Genomic DNA, 25,580 nt, shown 5'->3' on the forward strand with positions numbered 1-25,580 from the left:
TATGCAAGTGGGAATCCAAACATGAACCGAACAACTTCACTGGACACAATCCAACTGACTGGTAAAGACAGTAAGTTGCATTTGGCATATGAGCTAGCAAACAAGAACTGCATCTAAAACACAACATAATCAAGAGAAAATCCTCTCCAAAAAGTGATACAGACAACTCAATAATAATAGAAACATAGAATTGTAAATTGGAAGGGACCCCAAGGATCACTTAGTCCAACCCCCTGCAATGCAGGAATCAAATGCAACCATGCTGATTAAGAAAGGGAACTGCATGTGTTATTGTACATTAAGTAATATGGTAGTTGCAACAAGTGAAAAATCAGAAGTCAAATGTTCAACATCAATCCATGGCAGAACAGCAGTCTAGGAAGTTGTTCTAGACACCATTTAATACAAATGATGCTGAAGGGGGGAAATACTTGTGAATTGTCTGTATTGTCTGTATTTCTAGATTATATAACTATGGTCTGTTTCCAGTGCTAGTCCTACTCAGAGTAGATCCACTGAAATTTATGAACATAAATAACTTAGGCCCATTAATTTTAATGGGTCTCCTCTGAGTAACCAGATGCAAGGCAATGCTTTCCACTCAGAGGCAGTAGCTATGTAGGTATTTCTTAAGGAACCCTCCACTGACTCCAATTTAACTACTACCAATTATTGCTTGGGAACAGAATTAAAATTTGTAAGGGACAGAATATACATCCAGCCCTACCTATATTCCCACAACTACCCACAGGAGCTATCCTTTATTTACCATTACAACAAGTTCCTTGCTTTTCATTTCCTTTAACAACCCAATCCGTTTTCAGTACCCTTAGTTATACTCTCCCACTCCAAATGAGTTGGCTGAAAGAGGAGTCCCAAAGCTTACTTCTGAAGGATAGATCTCTTAATGACAATTTCTTCATCCAGATCCGCTTCGTTGGCCATGAAGAGCAACCTCTTTCCAGAGTCATCCACTCCAATGAAGTCACGCTGTTCCACTGAAGTAGAAAATCATAACACAAACATTTTACACCTCTGTTTTAATGCAATCTAATGATAGATATTCCAGCTGAAACACAGTATATATAAATGTCAGCAAAGCTCATTCATCAAAGCTGAAAGAATTCCTGAAAATTCTGGAGCATACTCATGCCATTCAAGGGAGGGGAGGCAGAAAAGCTGAGGAAACAATAAGTGTCACCCCTGCAGCTAGCTGCATCTATAATTTGGAAATGATATATGTAGAGAATGCAATCCTCAGAATACTGGGTGAATTTTAGATAGAACTCCTCCCATACATTTTGGCACCGCATCACTGCTTTAAAAATTGCCTCATTAAGAATCAGCAATAGTGAGGTTGTCATCACAAGCCACTCTTCTCAACATAAATCAGATTATTTTTTGACATGGTTCGTTACTGTGGAGAAGCTTTTCATTTTGTACAAGGATATTCTTCATCACCTAAAATCTTGGGCACATGCTTTTGTTTCCAGAATAAATTCTTGAAACAAGTCATCTCTTTAAAATTGACAATACAAAAGTGAAAAGGGCATAAATAGCCAAGTACAGTATGGGTCTCAGGGCAGTGGCAGCTTTGTTCAAGAAACTGTTTACTCTGCCCAAGAAGAATCAAAGCAATCAATTCTAGGTTCTGGCAAGGCAAGGGTTCCAGGATATAGTGGCACCCTGGACAGCTCCATAACAAGAGAAATCAAGCGTTGTTTCAGCACCAGTGAACTTCCAACAGAGCCTTAAGCTGCAGCCCTGACTAGTTAGCACTCCCTTTTCCTTTGAAGGGGCTCAATCTACTTTAACAGTCCAATAGAACAAGAAATACTGATTCCACTAGGACTTCTGAGCTGGCATCTATAGTCTGAGAGCAGGGCAACAAAACCTCCTCTAACTGGAGATGTACAGGAACAGGCTCCTCTAGTGTCAGAATTTCTGTCTTTAAATGAATATTTGGGGCTGACTCTGAACGCAATTCCCTGAATCCCAGGCTTCAAACCCTAAGATGGGGAGTCTGACTATGGTCAAGACATTAATAAGTGATTGATAACTGTTAAAACAAACTAACATACATACTTTTAATTTCTTTTTCTGTACATGTGGATATTGGAAATTTTTCAGGACAATGTGGCAACAATGCTAAGATTACAGAGGGATTGGCAGACACAAATATGGGAAACCAGACACAAACATGGAGAACCATTTCAGTTGGCAGATTCTGCTCCAAGTTTGTGAAAACTGTCATTTTCTGCTGGCAATCCCTGTGAAAATGGCAGGACTTTAGTATCAAGAGCACCCAGTTTACCTAGCTTTTTCTTTCCTTTATGTCCTGGTATAAGCTCTGTAGGTTCATAAGCCTTCTTCATCAACATGGAGAGTGTGGCATCATTGGCTCGGAATAAGTCCACTACTTCATGGAGAGCAACATCTGTAATCAGATCACAACTCAAAACCAACACATCTGTCTGTCAAAAGAGAAAAGAGAGGAAGAGATCATACACATGCAAACACATCTGAAATACAAACTGTCAAGGAGAAGTCAATGTGGAAGGATATCCCAACAAATATTATTATTTTTCTGGAATCTGCATCAAGCTACCAGAATTACCAATGGGCCATTCCACTAAGACATTTTACCTGTGATACTTACTTATAGCATACAAAGCTTAAATGATTGTTTTCATTTCGCATATTTCTGCTGCTGGTACACTACCCAGAATGGATCCGTTAAACTGCTCACCACCTTTTATCAGGTTACAGAACACTCGAATCGTATAGAAGTCCCTAGTTAAAACTGCTACGTTTCTTGGCTCAGTAGTAGAACATCTACTTTGATTGCAGAAGGTTCAATCCCTGGCATCTCCAGGTAGAATAAGGGAAAGGCCCCTTGCCTGAAACCTTGGAAAGCTAGTTGGCATACACAATGCTGAGCTAGAAGAACTGAGCTTCTTCTGTTCCCATGCTTCCTAGTTTGTGTGCCATGTGAGAAAATGAAGTTTACTGTATTTGATTCTCTCCTGACCCCCAAATTTCAAGATCACAACTTATCCACAGATAAAAGGAAATATGCAAAACAATTTAAATAAATGGGCATTCATTTAAAAAGCCCTTTTGTTTAAATCTCATTTAACAGGCTGTTTTTAAAAAAACAAATTAATCCAAATTTCACCTATCTTAGTTTAATTTTCACAAATTCACAGGTAAGTTATAGCACAATGATTTCTATCCAGAAGCATTTCTATCCAGAAGTAATATCCACTGAACTCAATGGGTGCAAAACTCCAGGTAAGCCTAAGGTTGCAATCCTATACACACTCACCTGGGAGTAACTCTCATTGAACTCAACAGGACTTAGTGCTGAGTAGATATGCATTGACTTGCACTGTCTCCAGGCAAAACATCTATCCTATGTTGCTTTGCACTGAATAAGGGAATATATGAATTGCTGCTTTTGAAACCAACACACTGCTTCAGAAAGATATATTTCTTTTGAGGAGCCCAGGGAAAACAGGACTGAGCTTTCACTGGGTCTTCAAGGAATAATTGTTAACACCAGGCTACCACTTATGAAGTGTAAACTCTGCAGAGATAGTAACATATCCAGAAGAAATCAAATTGTACAAATTCCAGAGAAAATGTGTAAGTGCACTGGTAAAACTGCAAATGTTACCATTATCGAAGTACCCATGTCCCTGCTAAAAAGCTGTTTTCCAAAGATAATGTCCTTCCAGTTGTCCCCTGCCCTGACTTCAAATCAAAATTACAAAGGATAAAACACCACTTGTCCACTTCAGAGCAACCCTACCTCAGCACAGAAGTGATCCCTTGTACAGCAGAAATAAAATTCCACCATTAACTTTTGACAGTTGCAAATGGTCATAAGCTAATCTTGAACAGAGTGAAAAAAACATGGAAGTGTTGAAACCTGTGAGTGCTCGGCCTGTCAAGTTCATTGTGACAGCACCAAAAAAACTGTCGAAAATGCTTTAGCAAAAAGTTTACGCCGTAGCCGCTGTTAAAGACTAGACTGTTCTTTTTCCATTAGGAAACCTCTTTATTTCAAAATTGAAAAGAATTCACATCCACGATGAAAACTACGTCAGGGCCACGGACATGCCTTTAGAAACAACTATCTGGACTTGTTAACTCAATCGTGCAATTATTTAACTATGCACTTTAATCTGTCACCCTAGTAAACTGCCAACAAGGCTTTCATAATTGCGAACAGGCTTCTAGTTTTAGGATGAACTTTGGCAAAGGCTGAATGCAAGACCCCCGAGGAGCGCAGGGGAACAGAACCACCAAATGTCTGGTTGCCATCTGTTCTACCCATTTACTCTCTCAATATGTAAATAAACGTCAGAGAGCACAGGGACCAGTGAAACACACGGTTGCTAAGTAAAGCCCACATTTCTGCCTCTCCTCCTGATGAGCAGAGCAGCGGCCTCAGATGCACGCTGAGAGTACACCATGAAAGGCTCTTTTGGGATTCAACAGCCTCCCCTTTGAAACACCAACACCCTCATAAATAAAGCCCTTACTGTCTGATGGATGCCCTTTTTCCAACGTGGAACCCCTGAAAGAATAAACTAATGGCTGAATGAAAAAATAAACCAGGCGAGCACCCTAGTAGAAGGGTGTATTTTCCTTTACTTTCAATAGTTGGTGCAGTAGAAAGAAAATAAATGGTACAGTCTGTATTTTTAAACTATATAATACAAAAATTTTCGTGATGAGCCACTGATTGGAAGACAATCACACACAGAGTGCGTGTCCACTAGGAAAAGGGGGGGAGCCCCCCGCAAAAATGTGGCCCTACCGCTTGATTTCATAAATTCCGCAAAACGTTAAAATCCCAACAGAGCAAGTCTTTATTAAAAATGTTCCATACCGGATAGATCCAACCCCAGTTATTAAAAAGGGACGCAATAAGAAGCAACACTAACTGATGCTGAAGTGGGCGCTATGTTTCAGGTTCAGTCAATGCAAACAGAAATAAAAATCATGCAGAACAACTATACTTGCATAACATAGTTTGGGGAAGAGATAAAAATTATACCTGATGGGATCTAAATATTCAAAGTATCATGGGACCTCCCAGATCACCTATAATTATATATTTTTCATTACTTATATAAAGATCCTTTATTTGACACTTGTACATGAAAGCTGAACAGAAACATGGCCTTGCAGGACATCTAGTGCAATCCTCACAAGCTGAGAATGAAGGAAGACTAGAGTGGTGTAGCAGCTTCAGAATGCTAGAATAGGACTTGGGAGACCAGGGTTCATATCCTAACTCGGCCACAAAGCTCACTGGTGACATTGGGCCAGTCACTGTCTCCCAGCCTAACCTACTTCACAGGGCTGTTGTGAAAATAAAATGGGTGTGGGTGTGTCATGTATGCCACTTTCAGCTCCTCTGAGGATTAAAAAGGACATAAATGTAATAATAAAAAATAAATAAACTCTACAGTCTCTGCTTCAATACTTTCACCAAGAAAGAAACACAATTCTAGTGAATAGTCCCATTGCCAAAACTGCTTTTACCATGAATAAGTCACTCTTAATGTTCAACCTGTTCAGACTGTGATTTAAATCATTCAGACCGGTTCCTCAGGAAAATGTTTGTATTATCCCCACTTTCGCTACCCTAGGTCCTTGTTAGATAAACAGATCCCAATTTCCTTTTAGTGTATTTTATTTCTTTATGGGCTTATATAGTACACAATAAACAACTTGTTACCCACAAAATCACTTAGGCCGAGTTCCTTGGAGGAAAAGTGGGATATAAATTTAAATTAACAACAACAACAACAACAACAACAACAACAGTAACAAACAATACAACCCATACAACTTATTTACTTAACGATTTACTGCTCTTATTACCTAGCTTTTAGTATTTGAATTTTTCTACTTTGGATTTTAAAAATCTTTTTTCTGTCTTTACTCTACTGCTTTTTATGGAAATTGTTGTAAACCACCCTGGAATTTTCAATGAAGGGTGGCATATACAGTAAATGTCTTAATAAACAAACAAAATAGAATAAATAACCAGGATAAAAGGCCAAGACCCGTTCTAAAATATTTAATTTCAAGCACAAACTTCCCAGCAGTTTGATTCTCAGGATGGTGATGTTCTTGTTTCTCTTCCCTATAAAAACTGCACTGCCAAAACTAGTTATTTGAAAGCAGCACATGCTACATATGGGGAACACCTGCAACACTCCCCCATACATATCCCTTTCACCCCACACATTTGTGCTTGGGATTCATGCCAGTTTAACAGTGGCTAGACTAAAAAACAGGGGAACCTGTCCATCCATGCCAGCAAAGGCTTGCTTTCTGCTGCTAATAACCATGTCTGCAGAGAGCTGAAATGGGGTTTTGGCTAAGGAAAGGACAGGAAAGATGCAACTACACTCTGGTTAATCTAATCATCCCATTCAACCCCCAACTACACCAGAGCACTTTCTCTCTCTCTCTCTCAGGTCATTCTGGCTATTTAAAATCTGGCATGCTGCAGAAGTGTGAATTAGTTAGAATTACAGGGGGTAGGGTGGGGGAGGAAGAGCCCTGGTGAGCAAATAGTCCCCTTGCCTGCCAGCCAAACATAAATCTGGAAGATTTAAATGCATCTATTAAAGTATTTATGTCCTACCTTTCCATTTGGAAAAAAAGATATGCCTAAGGTGGTTCAGATCATAATTTTAAAAAGTCAGAATATAAATACACAAGGGAACAAAGACAGGAAATGCGGATCTTAAAAAATGCCAAGAGGCCAAGCATTGGTCAGGTAAAAGGCCTACTGGAAAGGAAATGTCTTCATACAGGGACAGAATGTTATCAAGGAGAGGGCCAGACAGATCTCCCTCTCACACGCACTCTTAAGTGTGCAGGGCAACAAGAACCACAAACAATTGCAGAGATAATGCTCAGCTGAAATGGAATGAAATACATCTTTTAAATCTAGATATTGATGGTATTTGAATTTGAAGCTATTTTTGGTTCTGTACTTTCTAGATTCCTAGTTGGACACAGTACTACAACTACTACTGCTGCTGCTGCTGCTACTGCTTTATTATTTATACCCCGCTCATTTAGCTGGGTTTCCCCAGCCACTCTGGGCAGCTCCCAACAGAAGTTGTAAGTTATCACTCATTTTAATATGATCTCACACTTTTGGAGTAATAAACTGATATGCACACATGCAAGAACAAAGAACAAAGTTATCCTAAAATACAATTATTTGTTTGTTTATCCCCATTTTAATAGTGGTTGGGTTGAACAGACCATTTTCAGCATCAGTGTATTTTCCTCTCAGTTCACTGACTTACCAAGCATTGACTGATGCTTAGGAGGAAAGGAAATGTATCAAGCTTGTTGTGATCTACAGAATTGCAGTAAGTACATCAAGAACTCAAACAAACCTCATAATTCAACATGAAATACAAATCCTTCGACGTTTCTTCACAGCACTGACATGGTCTAAGACTTATATAAATCTCATCAATGAAATGTCTATCAATTCAGCAGTTCCCCCAGAACTGTATGTAGTGAGATTGTAGTGCATATGGACTGTAGTGAGATCTTTATTCACCTGTTGAGTATCTCACACATCTGAAATAGAACTCTATCTTGAAAGTGAAAACTCTCTACGTCCACATGAAAAAGCATTTCAATTAATGCACCGTCCTCATCACTAGACTTGATATGCCTCATACAAACCTACTTCTACCAATAATATCAGAAAACCAAAGACTCATAGGAGGAACACATGACATGGTTGGTTGCCATGCTCTTAATGCTCCTCCTGGGAATAGGAGCAATGCTAGCATGAGGAGAAAACTCTTCCCACAAGATCTCTGACTTTTTACCAAATGGCACATGCAACAAAGGGAAATGTTGGAAGAGGTCCCGGCTGGATATGGTAGAAACCCAAACCACATAGAGCCACAGATGTGACCAGGAAGTACAGCTCCTTGACAAATATAGGACAATAGTTCTCCTATTTTCTTTGTCTCCTGCCACACCCTTTTAATTAGGCAGATATAGCTGGATCATTTGGACTATTTGATGAGAGTTTGGAATATGAAGCTAGTATGCTGGAGTATATGCATGTGTTCCCATATACTTTATTTTGTTTTTCCTAAGTATTTCTCATGCTGTTAAGTTCTTCTCCGCCTTGTGTCACTAGCTATACTCGGGCCAGCTATTAAGTTGTAGTGTTACAGCAATGGAAATTTTTTACATTTTCCTTCCTCAATGAGTTCTTAGTTGGGTGATGGAAGCCCTGACTAACACACAGCAAACCAGTCTTCATTATTTAACCTTCCATTTTTGCTAAGACATTGACTATGAAATAATGTTCTGTCAGATAGACTATCTGGCTTCTCCTTATTTTTTTCAAAGTAAAGTTTTTTAAAAGGTTCACAATTCTTCCACAGATGGAGAGAGAGTGGAATAATGTCTCAGAACAGCTAAACAAAGACCGAGAATCCAGATCTTGTTTGGTATGTACATCTTTTGGAGCCACATTGTGGAAAGTGTGATGTCACAGCAGTGGTCTGTATGCTGCTGAGGATCACTGATCCATGTAGTCTTGGAAGGAGCAGCTTAGCGCTTCACTTCCTCTGTTGAAAAATCTCCTTTCCAAACACATGATGTAAGAAGGCTCACTGTAACGGCTGGGAGGTGGAATCTGAATCTCTTGTACAGTTGACGAGAACTTGGTGACCATGGAAAGAAAAACTTCAAACTCATATTAGAGATATTTTTGGACTGTTTTGGTGGATTTTTTTTTTAAGTACCATGAAATTCATCTATGAAGAGACAAATGGGACCTTTTCTTCCCTCACTTAGGAGTGAATTTTGAAAAAGATAAACAGAGCAGTTAGTTTTCTTAAAGCATTTCACCAGACTCCTTTAGTGAGGCTGAAAGGACATTCTCTGTACTTTAAGGCTGCAGTGCGTCCCTCTAAAATACAAATAAAAATTGCTTTGCCTCACTTACCTCTCTTGATGGCTCCATGGAGACTCTTGTGCTTTGCATATGATGTTAACACGTTGTATAGAAAAAAATTAGGATTCAAGGGATTGGCAGTGGAGTACATAACGTAAAAGAGTGGAAATAGCCCAGTTTGGAGCCCAATTCTGATAGTGGAACACATGTGAAAATCATTAGGTCACAAAGTGAAATCTGCATACATTTTTCAGGAAAGAGCCATAAGCAGAAACAGGCAAGAGCCTAACTATCTCTTTGCTAATATTGCATACAAATTCATTCTCAAGTATTGTGGATTTTAGGCAAGAGAAATGCAATCTGAGAGGGCTACTCTGGAAGATTTGGAGGTTAAGTGATATTATGCTTATTAGTTTTTCTAAACAATACAAGTTTCTTTTATGGGCTGTTAATACCAAATTCCCAACACGTGTGATGAGGATACACAGTTGTATTTATCTGCTCTGATGCTATGCAAAGATCTTGATGGGAGACTTGCAGAGTTAGAATAATCAAGGCAAGGAAGATGATGGTCCAAATTCAGCTTGAAGAGAAGCATAATTGCTGCTGCTGTAGAAGAGTAGAAAGCTGGAAGGTTGCATATCCTGGGTCTTCAAGGCTTTCATTGAAGCTCTTTAAAGGTGGCATACATTAATGTATGAGATGGTAGGTAGCACAAGAGAAGGTTCAAGGGTAAAGATAGAAGATGGAGAACCAAGTTACCGTACTGTGCTATAAAGTCAAGTGGGTCTTGTGGAGTAGCACTTCAGGAAGGAAAAGACATATTGGCAGCAGTGGTTTCAATGAAAAGTGCTTTTAAATCTCAGAAAACTGAATGATGAAATTTTGTCCAGCTTTAGACTTCCCACTTCCTGCCAGGTGGGAAGGGGGCACATGGAGTGATCTGGGCACAATGCCTCAAAACATAGGAAGGCAATGGATATCCTCCCACCCCACCCCAGCTCAAAAAAATTACTTGTACCGAGAAGTCAAATCTTAGCCTTTCACGTTGAAAACTAATTCTGTTCATAACAGCTGTGGTAATAAAAGTTTCCACTTCATCACATGGTAAACAGATATACAAGTCAAATTAAAACATTATAACCAGAGTACCAGGTGGAACATGTGGATCATTTCATGGCCTAAGGCAGCAATGAGAAACATGTAACCCTGCAAATGTTGTAGGACTCCAGTTCCCATCAATCCCAGCCACCATGGCCATTGGTAAGATATGGTAAGAGAAGGAGTTCAGCAACAGCTGGAGGGGGCTACAGGTTTCCTACTGCTGGCATAAGGTGACCTAGAATTTTCTTGAATTTACTGAGGATACAATAGATGCATCTTGGCAAAGTCTGGGATCAGAATGCCAATATGCTAACAATCACAATCTGCATCATTAGCTTCTTCACACTAACTCCTTTCCACCCTCTCAGTTAGTTGCCAGTTATGCACTTTCCTATGTTTTCCACTTGCATTACAGATGTTACACCAAATGACTTGCTATGGAATTACTGAAATGGCCAGGACTTCCAGGAATCTCCTTGGGAAGATGGCCTGCATTGTACATTATGATGACTTCAACAAGTTCATGAACCCCTTTAAAAATAAAATAAAATGGAAGCACTCAATGTTACAAAGGCACACAGAGAGCAAGACAACGATACAGAGTGCTAAAACGTCTGCAAATGAAAGCTATTTCTACAGAAGACTTAAACCAAAGATAGACAGCACTCGGCAGCCAATGAACAGAATTCAGTATAGCTTCCAGACCCTCTTCATAGTCCCCATAGATATTTGTATCTTCCTTTTCCTGTATCATTACCAGAGTAAAACTAATTGGGAAAAAATATAATTATTTTCATAAATACAAACAGAACAATGTACCCATTCAAGAACTGCTTCAGTAACAAGAATCTTGGCATTAATTGTATGTATGTAGCATTGTAGGTACCGTATTTTTTGCACCATAACACTCACTTTTTTCCTCCTAAAAAATAAGGGGAAATGTCTGTGCGTGTTATGGAGGGAATGCCTATGGGTGGCATGCCTACGGATTTTCCTCCTCTAAAAACTACGTGCGTGTTATGGTCGGGTGCGTGTTATAGAGCGAAAAATACGGTAATTTTAAGAACCACAGATAATGCCTTCAAAAGCCATACTAGGCAATTTGCTCAGGTGTCTCTCTAAAGTTTACCCTTTTTACAAAGGCTAAGAGGATATCTGAAGGTTACTATAAGGATCTTATTAGTGAAAAGTTCCACTGCACTTCTGAGCTTTCGACTATCTTTTTATATACCTTCCCTTTAATCTTGCCTCTTCTCCTATGCCTCTGAAGAAGAGTTGTAGAGAGGACCAAGAGACACAGAGGAACCTTTAGAAATCAGTTCAGGTGGCTCCCAAAGAATCATTGCAGCTGCTATCCAATGGAGTCTAACATGTGCAGAGTCATGTGAGAATAATTCCTAAACAAAGTGTCTGGTAAGGCACCACAGGGATGTGTATTGCAACATCACTGAAACCCTTGGAAAATTGCTGTGTTAGAACATGGTTGTCTTCTGTTTGGCGTCCTTGCTGAGGATCTACCAGAATTTTTTACATACAACACTGGTACATAATGCACATTTGCTATTCTCCAGCCCACACCTGTGACATTATGGCTTATTCTGCTAGGTAGCATGACTTAGGACATAGGATAAGAATGGCTGTGCACAATACCCTATCTAAACACACAACAAATCTGCAATCAAGCAGAAAATCCCCCAGACTTGAATTAAAGGGAAGAATAGATAAATGTGAGGAAACCACTTGAACTGGGGTAACAAACAATGCACCATGTCTCCAAATGTATGTACCTTTCATGTATTTTTAAGCAAGTCAGCTGAGTGCACATGAAATTAAAAAACATTCTGCTTTTTTCTAAGAACACTGAAAAATCACATGCTAAAGGTGACATGGCATTCCCAATCCTGAAATTCTTTTATTAATTATACAAACTAAGATTAAAGAAGGGATTAATGTTTAGAAAAGACAACATTTCTTGGGCAGCTCTGGAACAAGAGCAACTCAAAATATATCTGGATTGTTGTTACGAATCAGTAAGACAGCCAGTTCACATTTGTGTTTAAACTGACCAGGGGGAGGGTATTTTATTTGCTGTTTTTAAACATTTTGGATTTTTAATTTTGTTTGAAAAACATCGCTTTTATTTTAACTGGAATATTTTGAAACTGTGTTTTACAGTCAGTTGGTGGGATACAAATCCAACAAACCAAACTGTTTTACAAGACTTTTCTCCACTTTGTTACTCAGCACCTGGGATGAATTCCAGAATATATCGAGTCCCCATTGTCTGCTTGCCTATTTGAAACCCTCCCTTGTCTGCATGCCTGTTTGAAAAAGATTTTAACCAGTCAAACTAGGAAGGTCTAATGTATGGCTAGAGAAGAGAGAGAAGACAGCCACCTGAGATTCCAGATTTGAGGAGGCATTTGCATCAGATGCATGGGAAAGAGCAAGTAAACCATCTCATTTCAAAGGCAGCTTGTATAGAAGGATATTTCAGCAGATCATGTCCCATTTTAATTACTAGGAAAGGCACTATTTGCCTTTGGCCAGCTTTGCTAAAGGCTATAATAAGACACCACAATCTTTCACATGAGGAAGTAGCACAACAATGGGCAAGGCAACCACGTAAATAAGTAGTTTAAGATTATGCGTAAATATCTGAGAAAATACTTGGTTATTAGCTAGCAATGGTGTTTATGCAATGGAGATTATATAATTGTAACAAAATATCTTACAAGAGGGAAAGTACTGAAGGCATGAAACAGTGTGAAAAAGTTTGGTTTACATAGGCTCTGGTTTGGGTCCCCCCCTCCCCCCATAAATCTAAAACATTTTTTACAAAGCTGTTTTACCGATATCTTACACCATGAGAAATACACAAAAATGGTAAGAATCCATCCTTTTTGTTTCTGTGTTTCAAAAGGACTAAGTCTCTTAGAAGAATTATTAGGCATCTGGAGTGAATGTATTTATATTACTAGATTTGGGAATAAGGGTATTAAACAAAACAAATAATGGAATTAATATTTCACATTTATTTATGTATTGCATTTATATCCCACCCTTCCTCCAAGGAGCTTAGGATGGTGTACATGACCTACTTATTCAAATGTTGAATTATCTTAAAGATGCTGTGCCCAGGGATTGACTGAAATGAACAGCAAATCTATTCACTGAAATTCACTCAAGTACAATATAATGGAGAAATAGTAAGTTCAAAAACATATCCATGACTTTACAAGGTCTGGCAGATTGCTAAAATTATAAAATTATTGGCTGCATATAGGCATTACACTATAGTTCAGAGAGACAAGAACAAGCTGCAGAAAACCTCTGGCTACCATGTTCTGCCCCTGCCTCCCCACTCTGCTATGAAGTTGAGATTGGATGCTTTTAGTTGCACAGCAACAGTTCAACCACAGTTTTCAGTTTGGAATAATGTTAACTATGGTTCTTTTAAATAAGCTAGTTTCATAACTCATGGCACAAAGTTGACTTGTTTCAAACCATAGTTAGTCACAGTTTGTCAGATTTTGATAATACAGTGGAACCTCGGGTTGCGAACGTGATCCATGCGGGAGGCACATTCGCAACCAGCAGCGTTCACAACCCGCAGTGCTGCATCTGCGCACGTGCGTGACGCAATTCGGCACTTCTGCGCATGCACAAAGTGTGATTTAGTGCTTCTGCACCTGTGCAAGCGCCGAAACCCAGAAGTAACCCAATCTGGTACTTCTGGATTCGGCGCGTCCGTAACCCGAAAACGTACAACCCGCAGCGTTCGCAACCCGAGGTATGACTGTACAACAACCACAATAGAAGCAAATGCTTCCAAACTCCTTCTCACAGTTGCATTGGAGAGCAAAGGTTCACTGCAGCTCATTTTATCATACTAAATTGTGATTTAGCATGATGTACCATGATTTAAGAACAACCATTAATCTGATACAGGAAATCTAGATACGGGAAATCTAATTCTTTTTTCCCCTATTTCTTATATTTATTTATTTTTAAGTTTATTTCATTTCTTCATTATAGAACACTTATTTGTACTAATTGTGTTATTAGCTTTTCCTTATACATAACTGCATTATCCATATCTACTAAAAATTCTGTTAAATGAATAATTTAAAGTAAAATTTTAAAATACAGTAATACCTTTATTTTCTCATGAATATGCCGCAGTGAGTCTGCAGTCCCCATATCGGCATCATCAGTAATACATACAATATCAAGCTTCAGCTTCGTCTCCAAGTTTAGCACTTTCTGAACTTCTTTTGTTGTAACCACAATGACTTCTAAAGTGCAGAAGAAAATGTTGTATGAGTACAACTATGAAAATTATAACATTATTATGCTCATCTACTGAACTGAATATGAATCAATCAAAGCTTGTTTTTCCCCAAGACCAGCTGCTATTGTGGGAAATCTAGAAAACCTGCTTTTTACTGACTAAAAATGATCTGCAGTAGAATATGTAAATAGTTAACATTTTGTGGAGTTAAGTATTTTATGACATTAGTTTTATATTTGTGACACAGGAGCCTTGCAGACAACAGTCTCACCTAAAGGAGCTCACAATCAAAGTATAAGAAAGTTACCAAAAACGTAAGGAGAACATGAAGAAATAGTAGCACCTCTGCTCAGTGTGGCATTCCATGGACTTAAATGGACACTCAGTATTTACATGAACAGATCATGTTTGAAACATGTGACTTTATACGTACATAAGAACACCTCACTCTGAAGAGTATCTAGAATGCTTAGTTTGGATGTGGGAAATACAGGTCCAACTCCTCCATTAGGCTATTAATCACACACCTTGGGTAAACCATCAACTCTCAGGGCCACTTGTTAGGGGTAGCAAAACTTGTTGGGTAAGTTTGGCTAATGTCTGATCTCTGGCAAGAGTACCTGCATGAGAGGAGCAATTGAAGAACATCTGTTTCCCAGTACCCCACTTTGCAGCTATCACATTTCAGGAGAACAGGGCCAGAAGCCAGATGACATCAATGTTTAATACCATAAGTAGTACCTGGTATTCCAGATTTACTATTGCAGAGGCAGTAATCTACCTATAAATCCAATTTTACTACTGTGAATTGCTCTGAGAACTATTAGGGCAGAAAAGCAGTATACAAACAACAATTTACTATTTGAAAGCTATACCTGGAAAATGTTACCTATGCACTTGGAAGAAAGGTACTGTATAAGCCGACTTTTTCAGCACATTTTTTATGCTGAAAAAGCCCCCCTCGGCTTATACTCGAGTGAGGGTCCTTTCAGGCTGCTGCTCCTTCCTCCTCCTCTGCCTTTGCCGCTGTAGGCGGTGGCGGAGGAATGAGCAGCCCGAAAGCAGCCCTTTTGGGCTGCTTGTTCTTCCGACGCCGCCGCCACCAGGTTTGTGGTGTGGTGAACAGGCTTATACTCGAGTCAATAAGTTTTCCCAGTTTTTTGTGGTAAAATGAGGTGCCTCGGCTTATATTCAGGTTGGCTTAGACTCGAGTAAATACGGTACTTTAAACTAACTGCAAGCCACAATCTAGTGAATCATATTAAAATGAACCAAACTATTCTAGAGAAATCCAGATTCCGCATAACTGCCCCATATTAAATAGGCTCTTGAGAGACACATATATTCTTTATATTTAATTGTGGTGGCAACCTAAAAAGATGCATACATTCAATTTTTTTCTGTGTTTTCATCACAGAAGTTGGCCCTACAAGAACCCCAAAACTTCAAACTTTCTCAGACTCAGAAGGCATTTTTGAAACTTGGCACAACAGTTTTAAAACAAAAGATAATGCTGCTGATGTGCACTGCTTTGCTACTTGCATGCCAAATCCCAAAAGTGAAAAGCAATAAGAATAATTCTGGCATATGCATCCCTCTGGATCATGACCATACTATAGAACACTCATATATAACACCAATGCATATAACCCTACACTTAAATACAGGAATTACCAAGCTATATCAGTCACAGGATCATAATATAAGAAAAGCTTTTCAGGACCAGAACAGAGATCCATCCAGTGCCACATCCTGTTCCAGGTGACCAACCAGTCACCTCTGTGGAAGCCCATAAGCATGACTTGAGCACAATTCTCAAGCAATTCTCCCATTCTTGTTTCGCAGCACCTGCTGTTCCACAACACCAGTGTTCAGAGATACTGTTCTTCTGATCCTGGGATCATGACTAGTAGCCACTGATGGCTTTTACTATCCACAAATATGTATAATTCCGCTTTAAAACTGACTACATTAGAGGCCATCCCCAGATCCTGTGGTAGTAAATGCCATAGTTTAACTATATGTTGTGTGATCCCCTCCCTCAAAAACCCCTTGAAGAGTAGGGTGACAGTTTGGGTTTATTTGGCCTGCATATATGAAGCAAAATCCTCCAATTTTGCTTCTTCTTTGTAGCTCATTTCTACACCTGCTGCAAACAAGAAATACAATGCCATCTCTCTTTTCTTTCTGATATTATGTGTAATTTGTTCACACTACAAGTCATCTTATCATAGGCATTCTGCAATGTTTGGTGCTCACCTTCAAAACCAACTTGTTCCAGCAGATTGAGTGGGTACCATATTAAGGGTTTGTTGCCAATAGGTAAGAGAGCTTTAGGGATGCTTGAGGTCAGATCCATCATGCGGGATCCACCCCCAACCGCCATCACCACTGCTTGAAACTCCATGGCAAAGATCTGGAAAGACAAATTAGAGAGCAATCTAGAAACAGAATCAGCAAATAGGCAGTCTCCTAGGGAAGAAAATGCAGAGCTAGTGTCACCCTGAGGCAACTGCCCCTGAACTTATCTACAGGCACTGCCTTGGAGCACAACCATCACCCTAATCTCTTATTTACGGACAATTAACACGCTCCCAACCAGGCTAACCTGCTCCCAAAGGATGTCTACCTCAGAGCTGAACTCAAAATTTGAAACACAATGATCCAGTTTATAAAACCAGAGGGGCCAGAGCTGAAGCTTCTGGGACAGGACAGGTTGTGGTAGCTCGGGAGAAACACACTTTTCATATGCTCAGAGGTATGTCCTTTATTGCTTCATGCTGAATTTTACTTTTACTTTGTGTTTACACTACTTGCCTTACTGGGTTGGCCTGGCGAGGGCTAGAAATTCAGGCAAGCAAGCCAAAGGCGTCCCACAACTGAGCTCTGGTATTAAAGCCTGTTTGCAGCGCCCACGGACTTCAGCCCCCGGCCTCAAAAGCAAAGGAGGCGGGGTTTGATGATGTCCCCTGGCAACTTCGGCCTCTTTTATTATGCTGGACAGCTGAAGACGGCCGAGGTCCCCCTTGCCCAGTCACAGCGAAGAAACCCCCGGTGGGCTCGCCGGGCCTGGGCGCCAGGGCTTCGCAGCCCAGCACACCCCTCACCTTGTCACCTGGATATCAAAGGCTGCCGGTTAGTCCCCTGCCAGAGTGACAGGAACCAATCGCAGTGACTTCCCCTTCCTTCAGGGTCGCTTCCGCGCCTGCGCCGCCGCAACGTGCATAGGCTCGCGCCAGCGTGTTTACCCGCGGAGCGAATCGATGAGCATCCCCTCAGGAAGAGCGCCGAACAACCAATCCTCCTCCTTGCGGGCGGGGAAAAGAAGCCGGGCGCGAAGAACACCGAGCTATCGATTCCCGCAGCGGCAGCAACGCCGAGCTACCGATCTGCAGGTTTCTTTCTGAAGCTCATTCGGATAGGAGGAGCCCATTCCCAGCTGCTCGAGGGAGGGGAGGCGCGTGAGGTGGCTTGCTGCCTCTTGCTTCCCAAAGTATAACTCCCAAAGAATAAAATATCGACTGTTTCTCGTTGGTGAACCTTCGCCCCTGCCCCGTTGTTAAACTGCAGCTTCCACCAGCCGCAGAGCAACATAGCTGCGATGCAGTTACAGATGGGTAGCCGTGTTGGTCTGCCATAGTCGAAGTAAAAAATTCTTTCCTGTAGCACCTTAAAGACCAACTAAGTTAGTTCTTGGTATAAGCTTTCGTGTGCATGCACACTTCTTCAGATACACTGAAAAAGAAGTTACCAGATCCTTCTATATATTGAGAAGGTGGGGAGGGGTATTACTTAGAAGGGTGGTGGGAATCGGAGATTGGCAGATAGCTGAGATGAGCCTGTTGACGACTCTTAACGACTGTAATAGGTCTTACAGGAAAAGGCAAGGGGTGAGAAGGTGAGAAATGGCTTAGTCATGTATAATGAGATAAGAATCCGATGTCTCTGTTCAGACCAGGTTTCTCTATTGTTTTAAGTTTGGTAATGAGTTGTAATTCAGCAGCTTCTCTTTCCAGTCTATTTCTGAAATTCCTTTGTAGTAAAACAGCTACTTTGAGATCTTGTATAGAATGTCCTGGGAGATTGAAGTGTTCTCCTACTGGTTTCTCTGTTTTGTGATTCTTGATGTCAGATTTATGTCCGTTTATTCTTTGGCGTAAGGTTTGGCCTGTTTGTCCAATATAGAGAGCTGAAGGACACTGTTGGCATTTGATGGCATACACAATGTTAGACGATGAGCAATTAAATAGTCCCGAGATGGTATGTGTGATGTTGTTGGGGCCAGTAATGGTGTTGTCCGGGTGTATGTGGCAGCAAAGTTGGCATCTGGGTTTATTGCAGGCTCTGGTGCCAGTGTCCGTGTTAAGTCTGGTTGTAGTATTATTGTGGGTTAGGAGTTGTTTAAGATTGGGTGGCTGTCTGTAGGCAATGAAAGGTCTTCCTCCCAGAGCTTGAGAAAGAGAACTGTCATTGTCCAGGAGAGGTTGTAGATCTCTGATGATGCGTTGAACTGTTTTAACTTGGGAGCTGTATGTGATGACTAGTGGAGTTCTGTTATTTTCTTTTTTGGGTCTGTCTTGCAGCAAGTTCTCTCTGGGTATCAGTCTGGCTCTGTTGATCTGTTGTCTAACTTCATCTGCTGGGTATTTTAGTTCTGAGAAGGTTTGCTGCGATGGTCAGGGATAATGGGAGTTGTAGTCCAGAAACATCTGGGCTGAGTAAAGCCGGGTTCGAATGGGGCAAGTCAATCCGCACAACCTGGCGCGGATTTATCTCTCTCTGTGTGTACTTGCCGTTGACTACTTTTGCCTGATGGGAAGCAGTGAAACTTGAAATCTCACGTTGTTTCAGCTTAGAATATCTGCCAATACAGATAGTGAGTCTGACTGGGTTTTGTCAAAATTGGCTCTGGAAGACATGCGTGTTTCTGAAATGTGAGCTTTATTCCGGCTAGTAGTAACCGAGGTTCAATATAAACACAGCTGCCACGGATTTAGTGACAGATGCAAATCCAGGGTTGTGGAAAGTTTTTAACCTTTCTGCCCAGAAACACTGAAATATCAGAGAGGCTTTAAAAAACAAATTTGTTGGCTGCTCACTATTATCATCTCCAGAAAATGAGGTGAAAAATAAGATTCATCTTCAGCTACCGTTTCAGTGTTTTGTTTTTGTTTTTTGCATCAGTGCATGTACAGAAGGCTTCAAGATGCTGGAGAAGATAGCAAAATTAGAAAACAGGAAGCATATATACGGTACATTGACTCTAAAACAAAGAGTAACAGCACAATATAAAAACAATTAAAAAAACTGACACAGGAAACTGCAGTGCCAAAGATCTAAAAACTACTGAAAAGACTTTCCTAATAGCCTGTGGGAATGAAAAAGGGTCTACCTGGCGCAGAAAGCCCACAACATGAATCAGTGCCATGTGAGCCTCTCTGGGAACGGCACTCCAGAAACATGATTTGGTTGCAGAAACCTTACACAGAAGTTAGATTATATCCTGTCTTTATTGAACATTTACTTCGCTTGAAGGGTGGCTATATAACATTGAGCATTCTTCCTGATTTGCCACTCTGGGATCTTCCTGTTTCTTTTCAATGCATTTCCCTATCACTTTCCAAATCACAAAAAGTCCAACCTTTTTTAAGAGTGGATTTGCTGCACTAGGGTGACTGAACCTTTTAATTAACTTTAATTGCAGAAACCTTTGGTATGCGCTTAACTCTTTCCCATGAAATACAGTCTGGAAGTGACCAGAATGTCACTGTTGCTTCCTGGTCTGCAGAAAACCAGACTCAGTACAGCCGCTTGACTACAGCATTCCCAAGATAACTAGAAGCTTATTGTGGGGAGGGAGGTCGAACAGTTGAAGCAAGACCAAGAACATAACATTTAGGGGCTGAATCTCTGCTGAAGCTTAACTTTGCTTAACACTGTGAGAGACCACACAAGGCAAAAGAGCAGAGTAATTTAGAACCTACTGAGTTTCCACATGTACAGTAATCTTGCCAAGTGGACTGTATGTTTAGGTAGCAAGCAATATGTCACTTGGGTATGTGTAGGTTAGATATAATGAGTAAAATGGAAAGGAGTTATTTTAATGAGGAACAAACACACTCCCCGCCCCAAAAAACCTGGTACCTAGATATTATAGGTTGCATGCATTGGCTCCCAAAGGATTAGGAGTTCTCATTTCCTTCATCGGCTCATGAAACCTAGCCTATGAAAGTTCAGAACCAATTACTATCTTGGTGCTGCCCTTTAGCTTTAAGCAGATTACTCCAATATCGCAAACATAACTTCTTGCCAGATGGAACGATCTGCCGTCTCCTCCCCCTGCATACTGTTCTTGGGGTTCTCCTGAGTCAATTTGGGAGGAAATGGGGATGCAGGGGGGAGATGTGGGGGGAAAGCACCATTGCGCTAGTGGAAATCCTTGTGTGCTTCTACTTATGGGGCTTAGTCGCTGAATCCTGCCCATACTTTGTGTTCTTACCTAGAGAGGCTATAGATGGATTGTCTAAAGGCCAAAATTAGGCAACAGAAGTAATTTTGAGGGATAGCCTCACATTCTGCAGTATATTTGCATGTAAATTTTAATATAGCCAATGGAAGTACTGTAAATGGGGTTATTTTGTATTTATAACAGCAGTTTGGGTCTCATCGCTGAATGGTTTCAAGCTGTGGTCCCCAAGTGCCTTCTATATGGGAATGCAGAATGCTTATATATGCTCTGCAATAATCACTTAATGTTTCCAAAAGTCATAACATAAAAAAGAGTCAAGCTATGATGTGAACCAATCAAAAATGTTATGCTTCTGCTGATCCTATAGAACTGAATGTTTAAAAAAGAAATTAAAACATATGCAAACATGTTTTTCCATATTGTAAGATGTACATTAATGACAGAACTGACAACTTAAAAAAAAAACCACCTTGTGTTTATCTGGGCCAAAATCAGGACTAAATAACATTTAGGCAGGGCTTGTGCAAATGTGATGAATTAATGGCAGTTAGGCAAGGCAGTCCATCTCCAGTATTTCTCCTGAGCGAGCTCTCACTGTTTTTGTTTAATACTTCATTTCTTCAAGGTTCCTCACATCTGGAAGCTCTCTGAACAATGTAAGTCTCCTGAGCATGTCTGTGCTAGAGTACAGCCAAAAATGGAATCCCCATCCCACATGAGAGTCTGATGTTTCAAAATTCATTTTCATCTCCATATGGAATGGTGGAAAATTTGAAATAGTAAACTTTCTTTAATTCAAAGACGTTTGGGCTTGGTACATAACACGCATTTGGAAATTCAGAATCATAGGGTACAATCCTACACTATAGCAGAGGTAAGGAAATGGATATGTCCAGTGGGTCAGGTCCAGATCTGGCTCACCCTCTAGGCCACCTTTTGATAGGTGGGTGGTAAAACATTTGCTCTAATCTAATCTAATGCATAACTGCACTGATTATCTCCCATGATCCTACACCCCTTTGCCATGTGTGAATACTGTGTCTTTTCTGAACTGTATTGCTCCAACACTTTCCCCTCCCAATAGCAGGGAGTGCTGCCTCCCCCAAATATGAGGCACTCCATTCCAGCCAATGGCATTGTTGACCAGTACAACTTTCGGGTTAGGGAGTCTTCCTAAAAAAACAACTTTTGGGGTGTCCTGGTTTTACTTTTTGAAATATGGCAACCCTACTGACCAGTCAATGAATACTTTTGCCTTGCAGGATCATATGGGACAGAACAAGTGATGGCTGGACACAGCAAAAGAGAGGGAATAATAATAATAATAATTTATTTGTATCCCACCCTCCCCGGCCAAAGCCGGGCTCAGAGCAACTAACAACAGGTAAAAATAGCACAGTGTACATAAAATTGCACAGTCAATTACCGTATTTTTCGCCCTATAAGACGCACTTTTTCCCCTCCAAAAATGAAGGGGAAATGTGTGTGCGTCCTATGGGGCGAATGCAGGCTTTCGCTGAAGCCTGGAGAGCGAGGGGGGTTGGTGCGCACCGACCCCTCTCGCTCTCCAGGCTTCAGGAAGCTATCCGCTAGCCGTGGGAGACCCAGCTCTCCCACGGCTAGCGGAGACCTTGCCGGCACCCAGAAGCTTGGGGCGCGCTGAGCTCCGCATGCCCCAAGCTTCGGGATTAGCGCAGCGCTCCGCTAGCCGTGGGAGAGCCGCGTGAAGTCGCTCGGCTCTCCCACGGCTAGCGGAGACCTTGCCAGCACCCAGAAGCTTGGGGCACGCTGAGCTCCGCACGCCCCAAGCTTCGGGCTTAGCACAGCGCACCTGGGGAAAACCCCCCCCCTTATTTCCCCCCAAAAAACTAGGTGCGTCCTATGGGCCGGTGCGTCCTATGGGGCGAAAAATACGGTAATTAAAATACATTCTAGAATCAATTCAGAATCAAATTAATGGCAACCATTGGGTTAGAGTTCTATGAAGATTACAGAAGGAGAGAGGGGGGGGGGTCAGACTGTGCCTTGGCCAAAGGCCTGGCGGAACAGCTCCGTCTTGCAGGCCCTGCGGAAAGATGTCAAGTCCCGCAGGGCCCTAGTCTCTTGTGACAGAGCGTTCCACCAGATCGGGGCCATGGCCAAAAAAGCCCTGGCTTTCTGGTCAAGGCCAGTCTAACCTCCCTGTGGCCTGGGACCTTCAAGATGTTTTTATTTGAAGACCGTAAGGTCCTCCATGGGACATACCAGGAGAGGCGGTCCTGTAGGTACGAGGGTCCTAGGCCGTATAGGGCTTTAAACCTTAAAACCAGCACCTTAAACCTGAACCTTTACTCCACGGGGAGCCAGTGCAGCTGGCATAACACTGGGTGAATGTGATCCCGCGGCGAGGACCCCATACTCAAAGTGTACTCAAAGTCCCTGCAGACTCCTGCTTACTTCCTCACACCTACTGTGCTTGCAAATTCAGGGGCTATGTGCTCCAGCTGCTTCCTGTTTCCTATTACTTTCTCGATAGGTTACTTTTCTCACAGGTACAGGATCTATCCTGTGACTGTTCTGTGCAGGTGAGGAGGCAGACCCACCTCTTGACCCACAGCAATGCCCAGGATGCTCCCAGCTATTCCTATTTGGAATTGTTAAACTAACTGCTCCAGGCAGGTTCCTGTGACAATTATGCAACAGACAAAGGTATACTTAGCATGCAGGTGGTGCTGTAAGGAATAGTGCACCATCCTTCTGTCAGCCAAGCCACTGTTCAAGGTACAGAAGTCCTGACTGACTGTCACTTCCACATATGGGCCTTTCCTGTTCAGGGATCTTCTCCATTCCAGATTTGACACTGCCATGTGTTTTTTTTGTGTTTCCTAAAGGTAAAGGTACCCCTGACTGTTAGGTCCAGTCGCGGACGACTCTGGGGTTGCGGCACTTATCTCGCTCTGTAGGCCGAGGGAGCTGGCGTTTGTCTGCAGACAGCTTCCGGGTCATGTGGCCAGCATGACATGACCCCATGGACCAGAGCACGCCAGGCACTCCTGTCTTCCACTGTCTCCTGCAGTTTGGTCAAACTCATGCTGGTAGCTTCGAGAACACTATCCAACCATCTCATCCTCTGTTGTCCCTCCCTTGTGCCCTCCATCTTTCCCAACATCAGGGTCTTTTCCAGGGAGTCTTCTCTTCTCATGAGGTGGCCAAAGTATTGGAGCCTCAGCTTCAGGATCTGTCCTTCCAGTGAGCACTCAGGGCTGATTTTCTTCAGAATGGGTAGGTTGGATCTTCTTGCAGTCCATGGGACTCTCAAGAGCCTCCTCCAGCACCATAATTCAAAAGCATCAATTCTTTGGCGATCAGTCTTCTTTATGGTCCAGCTCTCAATGTGGAAGTGGTAAATAGTGATCCCTCTCCCATACCCTAATGTGATCTGGCTTCATCCAGCTTTACGATGTGGCTCTCGAAGGGAGGACAAGAAGCTTGATGGGCTCAGGGGCAGTGGTCTCTCCTCTTTCACTCACTCTTTGGTTCTTTGGACGTCAGCAGCAGGGCCCTAAGAGTGCCCGGTGAGACAGAAGTTGCTGCCAGGATGCATGAGGCAGCCCCTACCACATTAGGACCAGGGATCCCCCTCAGCCATGAAGCTCACTGTGAAACGAAGCTACCTTATGATGGCATTGTTAGGTTAAAATGGGGTAAGTGGGGAGAACTCTGTATGGGACCCTGAGGGTGGGATTAAAACAAATGTAATGTGGGTTGTATAGAAAATAGCCTGAGATACCACCAGCAGCCACCACTCCATTAATTTTTTTATAAACTTTCTGGGCAGATGAAAATGCCTGGTAGCAATCAACCAGAAGTAATTCTGGGAATGATGCGAATTTGAGGCACTCTGCCCTATACTAATATTATCCCTGGGCTCCTTCCCTAAACCATTTTTTTTTTTTTTTTAAATAATCTTTATTAAAGTTTCAAAAGGTTACAAAAAAACAAGACAAAAACACACACAAAAATAACACAAAACACGACATAAAAAAAAAAAAAATTCCACCTTTTAGGTCTCATTTTCAATAACTTCTTTTCATGACTTCCCCACGCCTCCCCTTATTGTATTCCAACTCCGATTGTTTATTCAAGCAAGTTTTTATCCTTAATGTCCTAATCATAATTTATTAATTTACTTAACCATAAATTATTAATGTGATTCTTTATAATAATTTTAAACCTTAATTCATTATTATCCATTAATTTAGATTATTTAGCAATTTTTAGAATATATACCTTAATCATACATAAAAAAAAAGATAAAAAAAGAGATATAAAAACAAATAATAAAATACCTTCCCTAAGATTGTCCCTAGTTCCCATCCACAGATTCCCCATTCTTATAATAATAAAGAGCATATAATTTTACACTGCAAAATAAAAATCAGGCCCCCTTTGGACTTCTAAACCCCACCCTTCTCTTCCCGGTTTCAATCCCAAACCAAAGTCCAATTAGTCCATCTTTTTAGCCTGGTGACCTTACGTCCGAGGCTCTCGGATCTCTCTCAGTCCCTTTCCGCCGGCTTCTTCGAAAATCTTTCATATTGAACGCCCCAGGTCGGGGAAGTACCTTCTCCATGTTAGCCATATTTCTTCCAGCAAGGCCTACTTGTTTAGAGGTGGAGCTCCAACTCTGTTTCTTAAGTCTATATGTCCCAAATAATCCAGTTTTCATCTTAGTCGAATTGGAATTCTTCTTGGCAGGT

General features: G+C 41.3%; 2 protein-coding genes across 4 annotated transcripts in view; one reads left to right on the top strand and one right to left on the bottom strand.

The window, feature by feature from the left end:
• LOC308479115 (uncharacterized protein) overlaps nucleotides 1–14,689 on the top strand; it is a 90,208-nt gene extending 75,519 nt beyond the window's left edge. Inside the window, exon 3 of the transcript XR_013987453.1 lies at nucleotides 14,620–14,689. The gene's annotated coding sequence lies outside the window, so the exon portion shown is untranslated. The remainder of the gene's footprint in view (nucleotides 1–14,619) is intronic.
• The window catches only part of EIF2B3 (eukaryotic translation initiation factor 2B subunit gamma), an 89,882-nt gene that overhangs the window by 61,152 nt on the left and 3,150 nt on the right, over nucleotides 1–25,580 (bottom strand). Inside the window, exons 1-5 of one of the 3 annotated variants that reach the window (XM_081009472.1) lie at nucleotides 17,480–17,635; nucleotides 16,632–16,788; nucleotides 14,237–14,376; nucleotides 2,315–2,474; nucleotides 887–998 (exon numbers count right to left, since the gene is read on the bottom strand). In XM_081009472.1, coding sequence (XP_080865598.1) covers nucleotides 887–998; nucleotides 2,315–2,474; nucleotides 14,237–14,376; nucleotides 16,632–16,779 — 560 coding nt within the window. In that variant the 5' untranslated portion in view covers nucleotides 16,780–16,788; nucleotides 17,480–17,635. The other 2 variants (XM_081009473.1, XM_081009471.1) reach the window with 2 other exon arrangements.

Source organism: Podarcis pityusensis (genome assembly GCF_964106645.2).
Source record: "Podarcis pityusensis genome assembly, chromosome: 6".
NCBI classification, from domain to species: domain Eukaryota; kingdom Metazoa; phylum Chordata; class Lepidosauria; order Squamata; family Lacertidae; genus Podarcis; species Podarcis pityusensis.